A 22,372-nucleotide genomic window follows, 5' to 3' on the forward strand; every position below is an offset into this window, starting at 1 on the left:
TATAGTACTGATTACAGCTTTTACTCTCATCATCACAACTTTGGGGGAGGATGAATGAGTAAAGTTTCAACATTAGGCCAGGTGTACTAAACAAGTAAATGCAACCAAAAGAAGAGCCAGTCTACTCATGGTAGCTTATACACTTCCTGTAAAAATTAAAAGTAAAACTGACTAAATGCCAATATAAATGCTACATTTATTGACTATCAGGCAAACAAGTTTTATTTTTACCTTGCAAGCTTGCATATTTATAAAAATGTAGTTCTGTAAAAAGTCTGAGGTTATACAAAGTTTATAAATCTGCAAACACATAGTGAACAATAACTACATCAGCTGTAAATTACATAATTTCTGTAGAACTCACAGGCTTGTAGGTACACTTACCTCTAGGCATAAGGGCTGAGTTTCAATATTTTAGTGTTCCATTTCCAGTATTTATACATTTTCAAACTTGATCAGGTAGAGCTGTATTCAAACCAGTGATGGAAAATTTACTACAAACTATACCAGAACCACAATTCCAGTAGTCCCCAAACTCTAGCATGCATCGGGATGACCCAGAAGACTTGTTACAACATGGATTGCTGGTCCTCAAACCTAGTGTTTGATTCAGTAGGTCTGGGGTGGTACCTAAGAATGTGCATTTCTTAAAAGTTTACAAGCAATACTGTAGATTCAGGGACCAAACTTTAAGAACCACTGTAGTATACTAATGAGGTGATACCAAACCATTATGCTGTTTCAAAAGTTCAAGTACTTCCTGTAAAGATTAAGGCCTTGAACTTGTAACAAATTAGCAGTAAGCAGTCTTGGGCATCAGTTTTTTATGTTGCAGTTTGTTACCTGATCCCACTTGTTAGTGGCTTTTACCATCTTTTGGTTATAAAGCAATAATAAAACCTATAAGTTAATATTTATTTGGATTTGACACTGCATCCTAGTATCTGATATAAAAACATTTTTGAGAGGCTTCTATGGCCTAAATAATGTTACATTCTACTTAAAATATCTTAAAAAATAGTGTTGCACCTCTTGTGAAAAGACATAATAGCATCCAGGAGCCTTAAAGGCACAGAAAAGTACTGAGTATTAAAATGAAAAAGAGCCTGAAATGTTATCCCTCCCACAGAAAAAAACAAGAATATACTTGGTCAGAGCACTGTGTCCTTTGTGACTGTGCATTTCTAATAAGCATCTAGGTGATGCTGATTTGGCTGTCTTCAAGACTACATTTTGCATAGCAAAGCCCTAGAATATTGTTTTTTAATGTTTCCATATAAGTTTCAATTAGTTTTTAACACCAATACACACAATACTGGAATCCATAAACAGTTCACTAAGCTAAAAAATACAGTGATAATTTTTAACCATGCCCTGGCAAATTCACACAAAAAGAAGTCAAGTCACCCCGAGAGGACAATCCAGCAGTATCCTCAGCCAACCTTCTGAAGAACAGTTTGTAGATGACTATACCCAACCAAAATGCAGACCTCTTATATCTCTGGCGATTTTTATCACTTCAAACATTACTCCTAAAACTGAGATACAAAGCTTTCCTTACTGTAGTCATAGCTGAAGCTGAAAATGCTTCTTTAAAAACAGATCAGGAAGCTATTTAGATCTAGATACTTTCAGTAGAGACTATTTAGAATAACAAAACTTAATAGTGCTTTACATTGGTTTTAATGGGAATAAAAGGAGTAAAAACCATGTATTTATTAGTGGTTTACATACCTGCCAGAATGGCAAAAGTGACTGTAACTTGCATAAATAATACACTCAAGAACATTCCACATTCCCTCTTGGTGGCTAGAGCAACGCAATTTATAGAACAAAGAAGTGATTATTCCCATTAAAGTAGGCATCAAAAATTAGTTTTCAGAAAGATGAAAGGAGCATTCTCTAACTCCTGGATACCAGGAAGCAGAGTTTTTCAGAGTTAAAAACGAAGAAAGCCCTAATTAAGAGCAAGGACCCACCCCTCAGGGGTCACATAGTTGGTTCTATTGCTTTTAACTAATTCATTATTTTAACACATCAAACAACTTAGCCTTTTCTTTACTCAAAGTTAAAACCAAAGAGATATTATAACACTCTTCAGAAATGCAAACACCCTGAGATAGATCATTACCAGAATCTATATGAGAATTTGCTACTTAGGTACAGTGAATATAGTTCATATTTAAAGTCATTTCATAAAAATAGTAACTGTCCCAAATCATCCAAGTTCCACTTTCTCCTATGATGATCACCAAAGCAAACTCTATGGTTAGGATTCTTCTTCATTGCTTGAATGTAGAAACTGCTTAGTAAAATTCTCCAGCTCGTTTTTAAGTTGAACAGCTTTATTTCTAATTTAAAAAAATGAACAAAACAATCTAATTATCATAAAGGACAATGAGGAAAAAATGCATTTCATACAATCTTGAAAAACCACCAGCCAGGTAATGCTACATTTATCTAAATTCAGATTATAACAACTCTTTTTAGAGTACTTACTATATATGCTACTATAGCTTTACAATAAACAGACTCTAATGTCTAGAACATAAAAGAATGAAAAGCATAGAAGGCACTGGAGTCCTATCACCTTATGTGGGACTTGTAGCCTAAGTCATGTACAGTCATAACTGTCCTTGAATTTCCTTTAAGTCAAGCATAAAGTATAGAATAAGGTTTTATACATGTATACAAGTAGCTGACAGATGTCAAAGGCCCATGGCATACCAATAAAATCAAACTTGAATCATACTTGATGCAGGCAAATGTCCATAATAAGAGAGGACAACAAACTAAAACTGACAGAGGAACACAGATTTGTGTGTCCCTTTTTCATACTATGGTACACCCACACAGTTGCATGAGCTTCTTCCTTTTTTCTTGGTCTTGTTCTGTTATTGAGTGCATATGCTTGAGATCATGTAAGTTAAATGTACATATGAACTCCACTGTATATTTATTCAGGCAACTCTCCTGAAGTACTAGGTAAATTAAATTTTATCGGAATGGCTGAGCCTAAAATATAAACACTAGGGATTGCAAATTTTATGGTATTTCTTATTTAAAATTTTCCTTAGAAAATTAGAAAAAAGATGAATTAGCAGATTAAAAATATTCACTTATTCAAGTGAGTCCAGCCAAAATCAGAAAGCTACATAAGTATAAATAACCTGCTTTATCATATATGTTTACTGTAATAAGATGAAACCATTTAAAATCCTACGTAGGTTTAGAGACTCATGGACATGGACATTGGACTAGTGGTTACCAGAGGGAAGCGGGGAGGGAGGAGAGGGAAAAACTAAAAAATAAAATGTTAAAAATTTAAAAAAAAAAAAAGTAAAAAATAAAATAAAATCCTACGTAAGTTAAAAAAAACACATAAAAAAACTTCTACTGGATATAGTTTCACCAAATTTCAAAGGCTGTATTTGGGATGATCTACCTTATAATAGGAGCAATGGAATTCACTTGGCTGTGTGCATGAAAGCAGGCTAGGATCTAACAGACAGGTAGTCATTTTAAGAGATTCCAAAACTAAGGTACAATGAGAATGTAACTGCAGATCAGATTTAGGCACCATGGAAAGATATACTATCACAGTTGTTTTAAATACATGTCTCAAAATTCAGGTCACAAGGACCATCTCTCCAATTTTCAGACATTGCAAACTGCTCTTATGTAGGCAACTGTATGTAGCATGTATCTTGGTATGTAGCAGCAAGGATTAAATGATACTTAGTGATTGTCTCAGACTCATGAACCAGCAAATAGGTAATAAAGCTGAAAGTTAAGAACTGCCAAGAAGTATAGATATGGTGATACTTTTGGTCTTGTCCTCAAAAGCTAAATTTATTTATACCTCAAAGAATCTATGATAAATCATATTAAACCAGAATTCCACATTATAGTAGGATATTTTGCTTACCTTTGCTGTTTCAAATTTAAGCATCCCCAATAGTCCTCAATGAGAATGGAAGTTATGGGTCTTGGATATATACAGGACTAAAAACTCTTAATTACAGAACTTGTGCTTTCAAAAAGGACTAATATAGCTTAACAGTTGTTAAGTTTAGATATAAAAAACTCCCTTTACTTCAGATTTATCTTGTTAAAATTAGCTTTCACTGAAGTTGCAAAACTATGGAAATATGAGAAATTATAATTTAGCCAACATAGAAAGCTAAAAGTTTTAACAAAAATGCTATAGTGATTTTACATAATTATATTTGAGTAATGAGAGCAATAAATGTTTATATTATTGAGAAAAATGGTTCAAATACCTTAAAAGCTTTGAATTTTTCTGTATGTCTTCCAATTGATCTATCTCTTTGGAAAATCTAGCAATTTCTTCTTCTAGATGTCTTTGTGTAATATCAACTTGTTGGCAGAGGCGAGCAAAAGTGGTTGCCATTTCCCTAAAAATAAAAGACAATTTTATCAGCAGTCATGAATGTCTTTCAAAATGAATAGGCTTTATTTTAAGCTTATATAAAAAGGAGATCACAAGTTTAAAAAATACTTAAAACATAAGGTATCAAAGCATAAGAAGTACTAAGAATGGTAAGAGAAGTTGGAATAGCACTTGTAAGCGTAATATGACCGTCGGTTTAATTTCATCTGTCCTCAAAACCAATGCTCAACAGGCTATATTACCTCTGCTACATGGTTGTGAATATGAATAAGCTATAAAAAGGCAAAAGATGGATATATTTCTTCAGAAGCACAATAAGCTTTACTCCTGTCTCCTTCCCATAAAAATAATTACTGAGAAAGGGAAAGAAAATTTCATGAACTCCCATGACAGGCAAAAATCTTTAAATCATAGCAACATTTAACCATGTTTCTAAACCAAAGGGTTATATTTATTTTGTGTCCTAGTTAATAGGTTTGCTTTGGCAAACATTATGTTCATATTCTGCAACTAGGAGCATGCCCAGTAGGTGTATATCTCCGGAATATGATTGACTGACTCATTTTTTTCTGCAACTATTCTGTTTATCTTCATCTTTGCCCTGGTCTTTTTCCTCACCATTTTCTCCACGTCCCATCAATTACCAACATTTGACAAAGCATATTTTATTAACGTAGTATTTAGCTAATATTATTTTACCTGAGTAATTAGTTAAGGTTGCCTCCATTAGAGTGTGGAGCCCTCTAAGGAAGAGAATTAAGTCATCTTTAACTTTTTATTTACCATAACCTCTAGCAAAGTTGTTATTACATGGTAGGCAATTAATAAACGTTTGATGATGAGATGAATAGAAAGCTTCATTAATTTTGTTTTTATGTATGAGACCATCAGCTGATTTGTGTTAGAGGTCTAAGTATCTTCCTTAGAAGAAAGCTCTTCCTTAGTATAAAATTAAAACTATTATATAAAACAGGAGTTCAATAAATATTTGGTGAATGAATGAATGAACTAATTCAGTGGTCTCAAATACACGCTCTCATTGTTTCTATTCTCAGTAGCTGTTAGAACAGGCTTTCATCTTTTGTCTGAAAACAGTATAATCTCTCTGCAAATTCTTGTCTCCTTAATCTAAACCATTCTATACACACCATACCACCGTAAAATTATTTGTTCAAAGCTAAATAATAATGCTATCACTCCGAGGAGTCCTAATTATTCAACCCCGTCTTAATGTTTACACTCGAATGTATCCCCCTTATATACACGCCTTTCACCAAAATTCTCTCATGTTTCTGAACACATTCCTTTTCCTCTACCCTCTTGCCTTTGGTTTGGGCTGTTTTCTCTGCCTAGATCTTATTGTGTCCATTCCACCCCTCCTCCAGGAAACCTTTATTGATCCACTAGCCTTTAACATATCAGATTCTAGAGTCTCACATAGTGAGAGGCTCTCATATTATCTATCTTTTCGCCTTTTATTATAATTATGCACATTATTTCTTCAATTAAACTGCAATCATCTTTAGCTCAGTGAACTTTTTAACTCGCTTCTCAGTAGCATCTAAATACAGAATATTATGCACTGACTCTACTGAAGTTCTATATATTTTTACTAAATCAATGAAACAAATACTTAAGATATATAAAAGAAGACACTTGGTAGACCCAGGTGTTTATGATAACAAAATGTGTTCACATTGTGATAATACTTTGAGCTATACTCTTATTTGTGCATTTTCTGCATGTAATATCATACTTCAATGAACTTTTTTTTTAAACCAAAGATAAAGTGTTCAACTCACTGTTGTACTTGATGGCTGCAGTTTGCGCTCGTGAAACTCACAATCATCTGCAGTTTTTCAGTTGCATAGTTCACAAACTGCTGTTTAAAGGCTCTCTCTTTGGCACGGGTAGTCCAGGTTAGCCTTTCATAAAGATACAAAGCTCCATACATACTTAATGAAACAGATATGAGTTTCCAGCCTACCGTTTTCCAAATCTGTAACATAAATTTGCAACTTATTTTGAGAAAGAAAAACACCACTAGGGAGATTGTATTAAGAGGCATCAGTTCCCTACAAATCTTTGAGTCAGATCCATTTTTTAAAAATGCATATTCCTTCTCTATGAAAATCTGAAGTTATTAGAAACCAAACAAGCTGAAAATGAATGGCATATAAATATCAGACAAGAACTCTGATAATGTGCCAGACATTTGGTAAGTTGATTCAATGTATCTCAAAAGAGGGAGGTTAATTTCTTTTAGGTCAGAGGTTTTAAAAACCAAAATATGTAAATCTATGCTGTTAATGATGGGAAATTTTATTTAACAGATAAGAACTACTACTAGAAGTAATCATTAATATTTTAAGGCAGATCCTTTTGGTAGTCAAAGAAAGCTACATAAGGAACTTGGATCATTCTTGTTACTCCAATGTACAAATATTATTTCTTTGTGTGCTGTGATGGGAAAATAGTCAGAAAGCATTGTTTTAAGGACTAGCTAATTGGTGGTGTTTCTTTTCTAAAGATGGATTTTTAAAAAATTTAGATTGTGGTAATCATTTCACAGTATATACATATATATATCTAATCATTATGTTGTATACCTAAAATACAATGTCATATAGGTAAATTATATTTAAATTTAAAAGTATATAAATAAATATTCTTAAAAATTTAAGAGTAGGCTTATGAACTCTTCTTCATTCATTAATTTTAACCTACAACTTTGTCATTTTGTAGATCTTGCAAACAGAAATATACCTTTCTCTTTGTGATCTAGCAGACAGCTTTGCAAAAATTTCAAATTTCATTATACTAAAAAGTACTGCTTCTTACCACTCCTCCAACAACGATGATGCCCACAGATGTTCTAGATGTAAGAGAGGCTAATCCTGTTATTAAGGTAACCATGAGTTCTTCCTGTGATGCATTATCTGGCATTGCTGGATTGGTGGGAGCAGTGGGAGTAGAAGCTAAAGATCTGGGGAGCTAATAAGGTTGGGAAAAAATGATCATTACAGTTAAACAACCACAAATGAAATAGTTATGTTTACAAAATTCTATTGCATTTCTTTTAAAATTATAGTAGTAAATCAATGAAAAGAATGACTCCAATTAATTAGTATACCATAAATATATGAAGAAAATAGAAATGCAATGAAACATTTTCTATGAAACTATTTTCTATGACTGATATCGTAAAGAATAATGAATTTTCATAATATACAATGAGTCTACCAGTAACAGTAGGCCCACAATTCTCAAAAGAAATTAAAACTATATTTAAAAAAATTTCTCACACCAGAAACACAATCCTTTAAAAAAAAAACTGGACTTCAAAATTAAACTTTTACACTTAAAAATACATAAGAAAATTAAAAGACAAGCCACAGATTAGAAAAACACATTTGGAAGCCACATATCCAATAAAGGACTCATATCTAGAATATATAAAGAACTTCTAGAAGTCAATAAGAAGCCAAATAACCCAAATAAAGATTGAACAAATGGTATGAATAGACAGAACAGCTAAAAGCCATGAAAAGATGTTCAGAATCAGTAGTCATTTAGGAAATACAATCAAAACTACAATGAAGTAACACTTCACGTCCACTAGAATAAAACAGACAGACAATAACAAGTCTGGATGAGAATGCTGAGAAACAGAACCTTAACACGTTGCTAGTGCAGCCGCAATGGAAAAGTTTGGTAGTTCCTCAGAAAGTTAAACATGGAATTGCCATATAGTTCAGCAATTTCACCCCTAGGTATATACTCAAGACAACCACATAAACAAAATAAAAAAAGAGAATTTCAACTGGTAGAATCAAAGACACATATCTGTGTAGTAGTACAGCAATAAACATCTGATAAAAAGCCTTAAGACAAAAAAATAAAACAAAAAAACCAATACCTGAAAGATAGGTTCTGATAAGCCTAGAAGCACCCTCTGAGCATTCGTAGGCCCCAAGAAACGATGGACAAGGGAAGACCAGCCCAAGGAAAAACGAAATACAATATCCTCTTGAAAATCTGAACATAACTTGTGGCAATTCAGGTCATAGCTGAGATCAAATTTCTTGCAAGGAACCAGTGTATGTAGTTTATTCTGTATACCAGCTGGAAGTAATGGCTTCAAATTTTCTAGAAAGAACAAAATTACGACATTTATTTTAAGAAACGATAGTAAATACTGTTTTACACTTTATAAAATATCTAAAGGAAAATAAATCACATGCACTTGTAGCCATAAATATTACCAATAATTTCTTGCTGGGATTGAAGCATTGAAGTGTTGACTTCATTGGTGCATCTATCAGCCAAATTCCTTCCCATACCATCTTCTATGTGCTTATTTAACTCCTGTTAAAAACAATAAATGTCCACATTTTTTCTCTAAAATATTAAGCAGATTTTATAAAAACTTTAAAAATGTAGTTAAGTACTAAAATGACCTTATTCTAAAAGGATAACTTTGCTGTTCACCTTATATACAAGATAATTTACATTTATTATAAAAGTACACAAGAGATGTTAACAGTTCTATCACGTACTGATTGCAATAAAGACACTTAAATGGACAAACCCTACATAAGAGTGAAGAATACGGTGAGGAAATTATGTGAATAACTTCTAACTACAATTTAACTTACATTTTTATATACTTTCAATACACTTGGAGTAGGATGAAACTCAGAACAAAATTCATCAACCAAAACAGAGAGTCGACAAATTTCATCTGTCATTGCACAGGAAACCTGAAAATACAAAAATAATCAAGAGTAAAAAAATTAAATAAGATTATCAACCACTCAAAAAATCAAATTGAAAAAACTTAAAATATTCCTTTAAGGCAATAAGGGTAACATTTTTAGCATTATTAAAAGTATTTCCATTCTGTCTTCTAATCATGAAGTTACTTTTACCTACCTTATTTGCCACCTCCTCTGTAACCTCTCTGATTTTTTTCTTAACATCCAGTGTTAAAAGGTTCATTTGGTTGCGGATAAAGTCCAGTCTATCAATTTGGTCTTCCCTCTCTTCCATTGAATAAACCCTATTATAGTATGAAAAGTAATTAACATTCAGGTACCTTAAAATTCCAAAACAATTAAGCAAGGGCAGTCAATTATGTGTTAAACCATCTGTTAGCATGATACAAGAAAAAAATCTCATTTCAACATCAAAAAGGATTCAAATATTTCACTTAGAGATGACTGGATATGAACTACTTTGTTTCTCTGCCCATGTGACACTTGAGTCCTACAAAGGATTAATAAGGATTCTAAGTCTCCAAACACTTCATAGATATTTATAGAAATCAATATTAACTCTACTTAATAAACAAGGGCCAGCAAATGGCATCCTGCAAGCCAAATCCAGCCATTTGCTAGTGTTTTTTTCAAAAGTTTTATTAGAATATAGCTGTGCTCATTCATTTATCTATTGTCTAGATAGCTGCTTTTGCTCTAAAACGCAGAATTGAGTAGTTGCCAGAGAAAGTACGGCCCACAAGGCTACAATATTTTCTATCTGGACATTACAGAAAATTTGTCAACCTGTGATTGATATAGGGGAAAAAAAGGCCTGCGATCCTTTTAAGATCATCTCTAATTAAGTGTTCCCAAGACATTCTGATGATACAAACTGTCCCCAAATCGCATCTTTGTACCATTATTAGTCCAATGTCCTATATTTTAAAAAATCAATAATAAGGTCAATCCAGTGGACCAAATACTTACTTTGGCTAGTGTAATAAAGCAATTGAGCTGAAAGGGACATAAATGACAACACAATCTCATTATACAGAAATAATGCACAAGGCTGAGATCAGACTGGGTTCTTGCTGTTTTGTTTTATAGTCTGGAAATTCTCTAATTTTGCAGATAATACATTCTTGCAAAAGTGTTGAAATTAGGCAATAGACTTAGATATGAGCTAAGTTTTGTTCCCAGCAATATCAAATACACATTCAAAATTCTCAATTATATGTCATCTTGAACTTAATCTTTAATGTTTTATATCTTTCTTTTGTTTTGCTTAAGCCCAATAAAGGTTCAATTGAGTCTTAAGATTATGTTTGACACATCTAATAACATCCTGATCTTTGTTTCAAGTGTACTAAGGTTGTAAGAATTACTCTTTTCTTCAATAGTGTTGACACTTCCATGTACTCATTCCTATCTTTATAAAGTAATAAATGAATAAAATGGCACAGTATAGTATGACATATAGGGTAGTGCTTACCAAATTGACTTTCTGGCTGGCAGGTATACTCACCTTGTTTATTTACCAGCTGATAAAAACCACAACTGGCATAAAAAATGATTTTAAGGTATGAATACATAAAATATAGCTCCTAAGTTCAATGTAAAAAAAGAGCGTCATCTGTTTCGGACTTTAAAAAATTCAACTTGAAGAAATGGTTCTTCCACTGCTTTAAAAATATTTTAAAGCCATTAAACATTTTAAAACCACAACTCATAAACAATAATACCAAGATCCAGGGATTGTAAATGATGTGTTCAAGGTTGTGGAATAAATATTTACTTTAAAATATTCACTTAAAAACATGCAAGTAGGCATCAGTTAAACCCACAAGGTTGATTTTAGAAGAAAAAGTATTTATAAAATTTAAAACCTTAGTTTAAGGAATTCACATGGACAGTTACATTTTTATTTTGCAATAAAATGAATTCATACCTTTTCTCTGCTGCTGCCACGTTTACTGAATCCATTATGTTTTTCACAGTATCTAGTATCTGTTTAGCTCTGATAGTGTGCTGTTCAAACTTTGTTTTCACTGCTGACTGCGAGATACACTCCTGCGAGGGGCCCAAGCCATAACACATTACTGTAATTCCATCCCAATATTTTTAGGAATTTAAACACAAAAACTTGCTGTTTATAACTTTAACCAAAACAGAAATAAAGATAGAAAATAAATGCATGATAAACACAACTTAAAATTGCAAAGGTTAAAAAAATTACAAAGATTCAAAAGTAAAAAGGGCTTTAAAACAGCAAGTTCATATCTTTGTGTAATTTTACACAGTAATGTGCAATGGTTTTTAACTATATTAAAAAATAAACAGGGTACTACTTTCAATGTTAGAAAAAGTTTTTCCTTTAGAATTACTAATTTTATTTGTATTGTCTTTAATCTACTTCTAATCTATCTTGATTTTCTCATACTTACAATAATCTATATAGTTTTTAATTGAGTTATGAATTAAATTCCACCATATTAAAATTAGTTGAATATCATTCACATAGGTTATTAAAAAGGACTTTTACAGATTAAAACCTGAACAATTTGAAAACTACTCTTTTAACAAGTAACAATCTAAGTAATATTTTTAATTGTTTATGGAAAAATACCTACAGGTATTTCAAAAATAATCCTGTTATTGTCATTGGTCTATAGTGTGTGTATACAAGTCCCAATGATACCTTATCTCGTTTGTTTCATTTTCAAGCTAAATGCTGCTCATCATGTTAATAGCTGTACAAATCAGTTTGTTTCATGACCAAAGTCTTTTTAAATAGAAGAGAATATATCAGAGTGCATCACATATAGTGATAGATATTTATTCTGCAAAATTTTGGCTTCAATTTCAATATATGTGCATATTCTTTTTTATTTAAAATATTTATGGTGAGTCATCATTGAATGTTTGCAAAATTATTAAATTAAAATCAGCCTTTCATTTTTACCTCATAGAAATTGACATAACATTGAAAACTACAAGTATTTACAGAGGAATACTATCTAGTCTTTGAACAATCAAAGAATGTTGATCTGGGTTACAACATCAAAAACTATAATAGATGTTTTGTAAGAGGCTATGCTTATGTTCTATGACAAACTTTTAAAATGTAGAGATATACCCCAACTCCAATATTTCTTTGGATTCAACTTCTTGAATCTCTTTATACATATAACTAGTACAAAATTGTGGTCATTACTTCCTATAGTAATTACTATCCTTCATTAAAATAAATAGCTTTCAGGTTTTAAAGGGTATTCACTTCAAACTCTAGTCCTATACTTACTATCTCGAATTCAGTATGTAACACATTCATCCAATGCACTATTTATAACCTAGGCCTAGGCTTCGTGTCTCTAAAATGATTATTTGTTCACTTCATTAAGATAGAAAAGACTTTTAAAATCTTTTTTGCCATTTTAACTTCTCTTTTCAGTATTTTGTTCAAGGTATAGAACACAAAACAAATTGTTATTTAGCTATAGAGCTCATGAGGTTAATTCATTTAGTTAACAGTTTATAAAGCCTTATCTCAGAGACCATTACTTTTTTCCATTGCATAGCCTCACTTTTGCTTGTGGTTAAGCTCATTTATACATCACTGCACATCACAAATCCTGAGGAGATTTGTGGTAGGAAGTTACAGCATTCCTGTTCTGTACATGCCAAAGCAAAACCCACTAACACCTACACAATATTAAACATTGTGTAAGAAGTGTAAACTGCTTATTTTTTAAACAATTAAAACAAAACGTAAGTTTTACTTTAAATATCCGTTTCATAAACTGCTAAATTAACCTCCATAAACAATTATAACAAAAGCATAAAAATATTTTTAAAAAAAAAGGTTAGAAGAAATTCTGTTCCTCGATGAAGTAGATCTAGATCTCAGCAATGAAGACCCCAAATTTGTAGATAACAGCACAGTATTAGAGCTAGACTAGACAGAAAAAAAAGATCTCCAAAAGTTATTAGGCAATATAAAAATTACTCCTTCATTCAAAAATATACAATGATGAGTAAGTATAAAGAATAGGCAATCTTGTTCTAATTAAAAAGTATCCACACTGATGTTCTCACTGATCAGAAAAACATCGAGTCAACCTGAAAAAGAAATACTTTATTCTGAAATGTTTGGGAAATGCTAATTTAAAGCTTCTTTATTGAAGTATTTCTCAGAGTCCTCAATCGACATAATATGCTTATAAATCTCCATGGGGAATATATATAGTGTGCAGCTGTTCCAAGACTTATTTTATCAGGTACTCTAATTTTCCAAGGAAAAGTTTAAAATACTACACCAAACCAATTTCAATTCCATTTTGTCAATGTATGTTGTAGACTGTTTTACAACTTATAAAAGATAAGTTGTAACAATAACCATATCTCAATTAAGATAGTTTTCTGATTTTATAATAACATCTAAAGAAACCAGCTGGTAATTAATCATACATAGCTACACATATGTAAATATTAATATTTATGTGTAATTAAAATGTAAAATGTCGTCAAGACCCCTTGATAACAGATCCCAAACATTCAATAACATAACATTCACCATTCTCAACTTACACTAAATGTTAACATTCAGCCTCATTTGTTTACCTTTCCTTCTCTTATACTCCATTCAGATAAATGTCTATATATATATACATATGTTTTTTTACACAACCAAAACTATTAAAAATAGTTAATAGCCAAATATTAAAGCAAAGAAATTTAGATTTCTAAATGGCATTTAGAATATACACCTGTCCAGAGATTGAAAACAAGAAAACATATTAATAGAATCAACGATTCTTGATTGATTTTACCTGATTTAATTTCCAAGCCTTGTTTAACTCAGTATTCTACATGTTCATTAATATTTAGCTCCTTTGAACCAAATGAATCTCAAAGAAGTCCATGGCAAAAATCAGACAGTTTTGATAAAAACAAGGTTGGTACAGTTTTTCTTTTCACAAAAATCATCACATAAGACTATAAAAAAAGGGAATTCTAAAAATGAAGAGAAAATTGTGTATAAAGGCTGTATCTGGTGATCACAATGCAAAGAATCCAAGAAACAACTAAAAGTTGATGAAAAGAATTAAAACATCTGAATTTTAACTCCTGCATTTTAATAAGAAATTCCAAAAGCTATAATTAAAAACAAACAATGAAAACTAAACTGGATACTGAAATCCATGGAATATAGTCCAAAATATAGTCCAAAGCTACAAAGACAATTTCATAGCCCTAACGTCTTCCTTAAAGAACAAAAAGCAAACCACAATTTCATTTAAAATGCTTTGGACATCCAGACAAAATTCTTGGCCTATTTGATCATTTCTTCAGGTAAATTCATATAATTTCTGGCTGATTCTCATTTTAGATCTATGATAGTTTCTATTAAACAAATAGTTCAAATTGTTTTTTTAATTTCTTTTTTTTAGATTTTTAATCCCTGCCCCGCCCCCACCCCCCACACACACTTCCACCCCTGACCTATGGATCTCTGAAGACGGGGCGTCTCTTCCCACGAGCTCACAGCACAAAACCAGGGCCTGGCGTACCCGGAGCCTGGCGTGCCCGGGGTATGGACTGTGGCTCCGCTGGGGCTCAAACCCAGGGCCTTCTGCATGTAAAGCGGACGTGCTAACCACTACTCTATGGAACCACATCACATTTCAAATTTTAAATCCTGACATTTTCCATGAGTTTATTTAAAAGTTCTTGCTCATAAACAGTTTTTTTTTCTGTATATAATTTTTAGATCCCCAAATGGACTTTCTGATTAAAAAAAAAGTAAACTCCCAATTTTCTCCTACAAACATTAAAAAGAACAGTTCCCAAGTCTGCATGATTATTACAATCACTTGGAAAGCTTTGAATTTATACAGATTTCTAGGTCCATCCTAGTGCAACCAGGATAGGTCAGGAATCTGCAGATCTCTAAAGTATCTCATGCGATTCTCAAGATCAGCCAGGTTTGGGAACCAGCACTCTATAGTACATTTTTTATTCTTCTCATTCCCACCTCTTCAAGGAGATATGCTGGGAAAGCAAAAACTGTACCAGAAACCAATATGAAAAAGATACAAATGTATAATGGAAGAGTATATGATCTGGTAGCAGAAATTGATGACAAACAAGAAAGGAAAGACAAGAGAAGGAAATGGAGAAAAGAAGGAAAGGAAGGAAGAAAAGGTCAGTAAGTAAGGAAGGACAAGGGAAACAGAACAGATCCTCTCCCCAATATTTTCCCTATGGATAAAATAACTGATAAGAGTGAGGAGAGCATCAAATCTCTTGTGAAAGCTAAAGAAAGAAAATAAACAGATAACAATGGTCTTTAGGTAACTAGGACTTCATGTATCCTATAGCCTAGCTTGAGAAGATATTTGTTGATACTCCAGGAGCCTCTGAATAATCAGATCTCACCAAGATAGCTGGTATTGGATTTTTCTTCCTTAAACTCTTTGTCTTCATCTACCTAATAATCTGCTTCTCATCAAATTAAAGATGGGGGATAGTGAACAAATGTTTAATTAAAAAAATTCTGCCCAGTACATTTAACATTCATGTCCTTACTATTAAGGCAGTTACTGCTTTTAAGGAAGAATAAGTACAAATGGAAGTTTTTAAGTTCTGCAGTTTCTGTGTTCATTTGTGGGTGAAAAGGATATATAATCTAAGCAGAGATAAACAGAGCTAAATAAGAGTTTAGATGTCTTTTATTATCTGTGTCTTTTAACACCTAAAGAACTTTTGAGTCAAATGCAGGATGAATTTTAATGTCTCTGAATAAAACTACACCAAAACATAAAGAAGTATCCTCCCTCCCCAATGCTGCACACACATTAGCTTTTCACGTGCCTCAGTAATTCCTACCACATTCCTAAGGTACAGCATCTGTATCTTAGTTATTTTTGTATTCATTCACGTGTTCAGGACATTTGACATAAAGTGTGGAGAATTAACAAGCAACAAGTTTAGAAATGTAATAAACTTCCATCAAATGACATTAACTATGTTCTATACCTGTCTATAAATACTATGGTACAAAAGAAAAAATGATCTTCACTATGCTCTTTCTATTCCATACCAATAGCCATTACGTTTGTTTAATCTTGCCTCAAATTACTGACTATAGAGAAGTTCCCTCAATGTAAAACACAAGCAATATTAAAGTGTTTCTCATTGAAATACAAATACATAAGGAAAATGATCAAGAAAGAAATTACAATCTTTAATTCTCATTTCTTACGTATCATCCATTTTGCAGGGAATTCCTTTCTTCGAACCTTCCTTGCTTCACTTGTTGTGTAACTACACTAAATAACAGTAAAGTTATTGACAAAGAAAAATTGTGAAAATAGAACATTATGATCACTCTCCAACCAACGTTAGGGTCTTACATTAGCCAATACATTCACAAAATTCCTACCTCAAAGATTTGTTCAAAATTCTGAAACTCTTGTAATCTTGCCTGAAATCCTTCCGCAAGTGCCCCACCTGTAATAGTCAGGTGAAGATTAAAAAACCCAATACATAACAAGGTGGGATTTCTAGCATACTGTTTTTATAACCTACACTTGTATTTTAAAAGGAAATCTATAATGAATACATACCACCTTCTGGCATCCCCTGTGCTTTGTGCATTCTAGCATTAAGAACTTCCTTTGCGGAAACAAAGAAGATACGATTTCGTGCTTCTGAAGGATCTACAACTCTGAGCTCCTCCACCAAGAAATGTAGGCATCTTTCCATGTGCTGTCTGCGTACCTAGAGAAAAACAGGGTATTAAAACAATTCTAACAATTAAACAAAAATAACAGCTACAGGCCTATACTAAACTCCATTTATAGTGATATCATAGCAATAGTTCCCATATACTTAACAAATCCTAATTATAATTCTAATAAAGTTTGATACTTAGTGAAAGGAAATCTGTCTCTTAATTTAAATGATTCTCCCTTTGAACATTTACTTTAAAATTCTGATGGACCATCAAATTCTATGCAACCATTATGAAACATATCATAGACAAATATTAGTACTTAATGGCATGGGAAGAAGTTGCTAATTCTGTATTAAGGATGTACATGATTACATAACAAAAAAGAAATGTGTATATATTTATGTAAATTAATAGGTGGCATGCAGGCCAACACTCACAAGAATGGGTAGCATTTTAATTCCTTCCTTATACTTTTCTTATTTTCCAAATTTTCTCCAATGAGGCTTTTAATACTTTTGAAATTAGGAAATAAGTGCTACAATAAATTTGCTACAATGAAGCTATTATTTATTTTGAAATCAGGACATAAAGAGTATATTTCTTTTCTTAAAAACACTGGGAATTAAAGTTGAAGAGAATGCATTAGCTAGGGGTTAGAGTTATAATGTTAGGTTTACGGTTAGCACTGGGTGTTAGAATTAGGACTAAGGGCTAAAATTAGGGTTATGTATTATGGCTATGATAAGAAATCTCATAAATTAAGTATTATGGCTATGATAAGAAATCTCTATGTTAACACTTAGTAAAATTAAGCTAAATAAGAATGGGGAAGAACCACCTGTGGATGACCTTTCCTAATTCTCTGATGATTAAATGAATTACCAATTTGAAAGAGTATGATTATAAAATAAGAGTCAATAATAGCAGAATATAAGGCTTCACATTAAGCAAATTCTAATTTTGGGTGTGGGGGGAACAATGAAAGCAAATAAACTAACATGTGAACAGTGATAGGATAGTGTGAATTTTCATTTTTTATGTTTTCTAATTCTTTAAAATACCAGATACCATTATTAAAATCATAAAATGTAGTATATCAAGCAAATAAAATATTATTTATAGACAAAGTGTCAGATACACTATTCTTTCTAAAAAGAAGTTTCTAAAACTACCAGCATGACTAAAATGAAAAACAATAATACCAAGTGTTGGTTAGAATATAAATCACTTGAAACTCTCATTCAGCTGGTGGAAGCATAAACTGGTACAAGCACTTTAAAAAATTCTTAGGCTATGTTTAGTAAAACAGCATATTCTTAACCTGTAATTCAGCAATTCTACTCCTAAACATATGCCTATAGATTACTGATCCCTGCAGTATTGACATTTTGAGTTAGATAAATCTTTGGAGGGGCGGGTATTCTGTGATATAGGATGTTTACCGTTATCCCTAGCCTCTACCCATTAGATGACAGAAGCACATTCCATCAATTGTGACAACAAGAATGTCTTCAGACATGGCCAAATATTCTCTGGGGTCGAAAGTGTCTAACCCCTCACACTGAGAACCACTGGTATATACCCAGCAAAAATATATACTATGTGCACTAAAAAGACTTATATAAGAATATGCACAGCACCATTATTCATAATAACTAAATACAAGAAATTTACCCATATGCCCATCACTAACAATATGAATCAATCAACTGTAGTTAATCACAGGATGAAATACTGTACAGCAATGAGAATGAACTTTAACTATGCAAAACAGTATGGATGTATATCGCAAATGTAATGTTGGGCAAAGGAAACATGATACAAAAAGTAAATAAGATATGATTCCACTACATCAAGTTGAATAACTGAAAAAATTAACCTAAGGTGTAAGAAGACATGATAAGTGGTTATCCCTGGGAGGGAGAACAGAGAATGGAGAGAGCAGGTGGATCCTGGGATGCTGGGAATGTTCTGCTTTTTGATGTGGATCCTGATAAAGGTGTGTTAAATTAGTAAAATTCACTGAGCTGGACAATTATGATTTGTACACTTTTTGTTATACTTCAATAAAAAATTAAAACAAACAAAAATGAAGTGTCAAGAACTAAAATGAATAAATAGTACTTTTATAATACAATTTTCCTTCAAAGTAGCTTAATATTCATCTCTACCCCATACTGACTTTAGATTCTATAATTATATTCTTTTCTCAAGTAAGAGAATAGCTGCTTACAATGTTCTGGTCTATAGGTAGTTTTCTCAGATAACAATGTACATGACTATATTTCAAAACTTAAGGGAAAAAAATAACTTACATCTTCCATATATTCTGGCTCTGATGCGGAGGCATCCCAACGATTATTCAGAATGAAAATATTAGGCTTGGAAAGTCGCTCATTTACCTTGTGAAAAAAGTGTTTTTCCTGAAAAACATCAAATGCCCAACAGTATGTTCATATTTAAAAGCTATTTTTTTTTGTATTTTTATATATAACTGAAGCTTTATTTTAATCTAAAAATTTGAACCATTTAGATAACAGTGATTAATACCCATTGATAAGGTATCTCAAAGCACTCTGACATTAAGCTTTTCAAAGAGGAGAAAATAAAAATACAAGGGAAAAGTAAAGAGTTTCCTGCTCCTGCCATGAATCTTTTTTTGAAATTCAATTTAAAGAATATTTTACCATCTCTGCTAAATGCAGGAACTGCTAGATATGACAGTCTATATTTTCAAAAAGCTACCTCTAATCTTTTTTAAGATTTAGACTAAGTAAATTAATAATAATCTAAGACACACATCCTAATAAACAACAGAGAAAGGTATATGCCATAAATACTATAAATAAATGCTGGAACTATTCGAAGGAAGGAGACACCATATCTAGTTGAAATTATGAAAAGCTCCATAAATAAGGAAGTGGTGACAAAGATGGGCTTGAAAGTAGTGATAATAAGGTTTTCTGATAAGATAAAAAGTTAGGAGGGGGGAATTGTGGGCAAAGAACAGCATAAACAAAGGCACCAAAGTCAGAATATATCAAAATTTATCCAACACCCAAATAATGGAGTTATTCTAACACAGATTTTAAATATTTATCTATTATATCATCAGGTTATGAAAACAACTGTCAGTGTTGTTGCAGGAGCCTGGTCTAGATATAGATTGGGCCACTGGGCCATATAAACTCTAATAACACAGCGACCAGAGAGTACACAAATGGCCGGATACCACTTCTCAAAAGAGAAGTCTTGCTGGCAACACCTAAGTTATAGTGGTATCCACCCATTTCAATGTTTTGGATGAATAACAATTTTTAAAAGTCATAGTTTTAGATATTAGATTATCAAAAATCTGGAGGGTTTAATTGGGATGAGTCTGGCTATAGACATTCCAGATAAATAGTCTTCTAAGTTTGATAGCAGTTTAGAGTTTAGACAGGTAAAGCTGGAGAAAGTTGACAAAACTCAAAACAGAAAACGCTTGCCTGCCAGAAGGGATGTGAGGTGGTTAGTGTTTAAACGTTATTCAAGAGACTTAAGTCAGCATCCTAACAATTTTGGTGCCCACTCCTGAAACAGGTAAATAACCACAGTAAACGTTAACAGAACAGATGTATTTTTGAACTCCAAAATTCACTAGAAGCTATTGCCATCAAATCCTGGGGACACTCGAGACCAAAACCAGCCCCTCCACTCCCATGGAACCACAAACTCCCTCATTTACCCTTGATATTAGAAATTCTTCCTGATCTAAGGTTTGAATTTCCCTCACTTTTCCTACCACTCAAACAATATAACATGATTAAATCTTACCGTGTTCATTAGTGTTGATTCGGAGTTTGCAACCAAAACAAAGACATCAGCATCTAAGCAAAACGTATCAATCCAGCTATCTAGCTCTGTAGTGACATCTGTACCTGGACTAATGGAAATGAAATAAAAATTACGTTTTTTAAAAAGAAAATGTGGATTATAGAAAGACAACTTTTCAAACTTTTATAAACTGTTTAAAGTCTAAAGGACAGAATTTTTACCAATCATCAGTATGAAGCCTAGGAGATTTACTTTCTCACCTATAAGAGAGCAGCTGTGGTAAGTTGAGGGTGTATGCTTTATATAATTCTATATATTTATTCTGCTGATAAGAACCTATCCAGTTGACAGCAAATGCTAAAAAAATTTATTTACTAAAGACAAATAACCTCATGTTTTTTAGGAAACAAATAACATGGTTGATATTTTAATCTTTAAAATTTTTATGCTTTGGAAGACTAAAAAATAAGTACAAAACACCCAAACTAGGCTAATACATAATCAAAATGAAGGTACAAGCAGCTATGTCCAGCAGTACAGCTCAGAGAAGACTAAGTGTTTATAAGCATAAGTAATGAAAAATAAAACATCACCTGCTAGACATAACCTTAATATACAATTTTTACTATTAAAATTATAGTGCAACTATCTATAGGTTGGCCTGATGTATCCTGTGACAAGTTGGCAAACTGACAGGTTGGTGTCATGGATACAACCTGGCCATGAAATAAAGCAAAATTAATTTGCTATTATTACTACATTTAAACCAAATAGTTTTATTTCACAAGCAGTTTCTCTCAACTGAGCTATCTCTGATTACTTGAAACACTCTCCAATTAAATGGAGAGCCCATCGACAAAAACAAAATGGTTTCCCATAGGACACTGAAATTTTAACTAAAGAAAACAGAACACATTAAAATTTAAAAAAACTCTGTTCAACTGCCTTTTTTGGTTAATGACATTGCTTAACAAGTATACATTATCATTTTATTAAGTATCAGTGTAGTAGGATGATTTAAAATATATATAATAAATGCAGATTAATCAGAAGAGTTGGGGAAAAAAATCGAAGAGTACTCGATTAATTCTTGAACGATGCAAAGCTATAAGAATTGGCCAGCAAAGTTATTTTGGGAAACTCGCTCTCAAGAATGAATTCATTCCTACTTTAAAAAATGAACTATTTAGAATTATTTATCTAGGTATCTAGAATTAGAAAATCTCTAAGGTCCAGTCACTTACACAAACTACAAAGTTAGTCTAGGTAAACAAACAAGAAAAAAAAAGTGGCCATTCTCAAAATTTCTTTTAATAGAAAAAAATTGACACTCTTATAATATCATTAAAATACAAAAACCAATATCTTATCTGTTGGTTAATAATCTTGCAAATGAGAGCAAAGCAGCAATTGAACATTTAAAATCTTAATGTGCATACTAAATGCAAGCAGCATTATTCTATTAAATATACCTTCATAGGAGAAAATGCAATTCATATGTAATTTTACCTGTCCACTAAAACCAGATCATCTCTCAAGAGGGCACATTTTGCCTTTGGCCAAAACACATGCACGAGAGAGCCAGCTTTCAAGTCTTTGTCCATATGAAGGGCATGGGCCAGCTGATTAACTGTCTAAAGCATG

At 32.2% G+C, this 22,372-nt stretch overlaps 1 protein-coding gene across 4 annotated transcripts in view; it reads right to left on the reverse strand.

Annotated features, from left to right (window-relative positions):
* Nucleotides 1-176: 176 nt before the first annotated feature.
* The window catches only part of MFN1 (mitofusin 1), a 29,460-nt gene continuing 7,264 nt past the window's right edge, over nt 177-22,372 (reverse strand). For all 4 annotated transcript variants that reach the window (XM_011383082.2, XM_011383074.2, XM_011383090.2 and 1 more), the window contains exons 5-18: nt 22,238-22,362; nt 20,729-20,837; nt 19,228-19,335; nt 16,803-16,956; nt 16,619-16,686; nt 11,123-11,244; nt 9,350-9,476; nt 9,073-9,177; nt 8,680-8,782; nt 8,334-8,563; nt 7,256-7,408; nt 6,217-6,413; nt 4,284-4,418; nt 177-2,351 (exon numbers count right to left, since the gene is read on the reverse strand). In XM_011383082.2, coding sequence (XP_011381384.1) covers nt 2,270-2,351; nt 4,284-4,418; nt 6,217-6,413; nt 7,256-7,408; nt 8,334-8,563; nt 8,680-8,782; nt 9,073-9,177; nt 9,350-9,476; nt 11,123-11,244; nt 16,619-16,686; nt 16,803-16,956; nt 19,228-19,335; nt 20,729-20,837; nt 22,238-22,362 — 1,818 coding nt within the window. In that variant the 3' untranslated portion in view covers nt 177-2,269. The remainder of the gene's footprint in view (nt 2,352-4,283; nt 4,419-6,216; nt 6,414-7,255; nt 7,409-8,333; nt 8,564-8,679; nt 8,783-9,072; nt 9,178-9,349; nt 9,477-11,122; nt 11,245-16,618; nt 16,687-16,802; nt 16,957-19,227; nt 19,336-20,728; nt 20,838-22,237; nt 22,363-22,372) is intronic.

The sequence above is a fragment of the Pteropus vampyrus genome, unplaced genomic scaffold (assembly GCF_000151845.1).
Source record: "Pteropus vampyrus isolate Shadow unplaced genomic scaffold, Pvam_2.0 Scaffold14, whole genome shotgun sequence".
NCBI classification, from domain to species: Eukaryota; Metazoa; Chordata; class Mammalia; order Chiroptera; family Pteropodidae; genus Pteropus; species Pteropus vampyrus.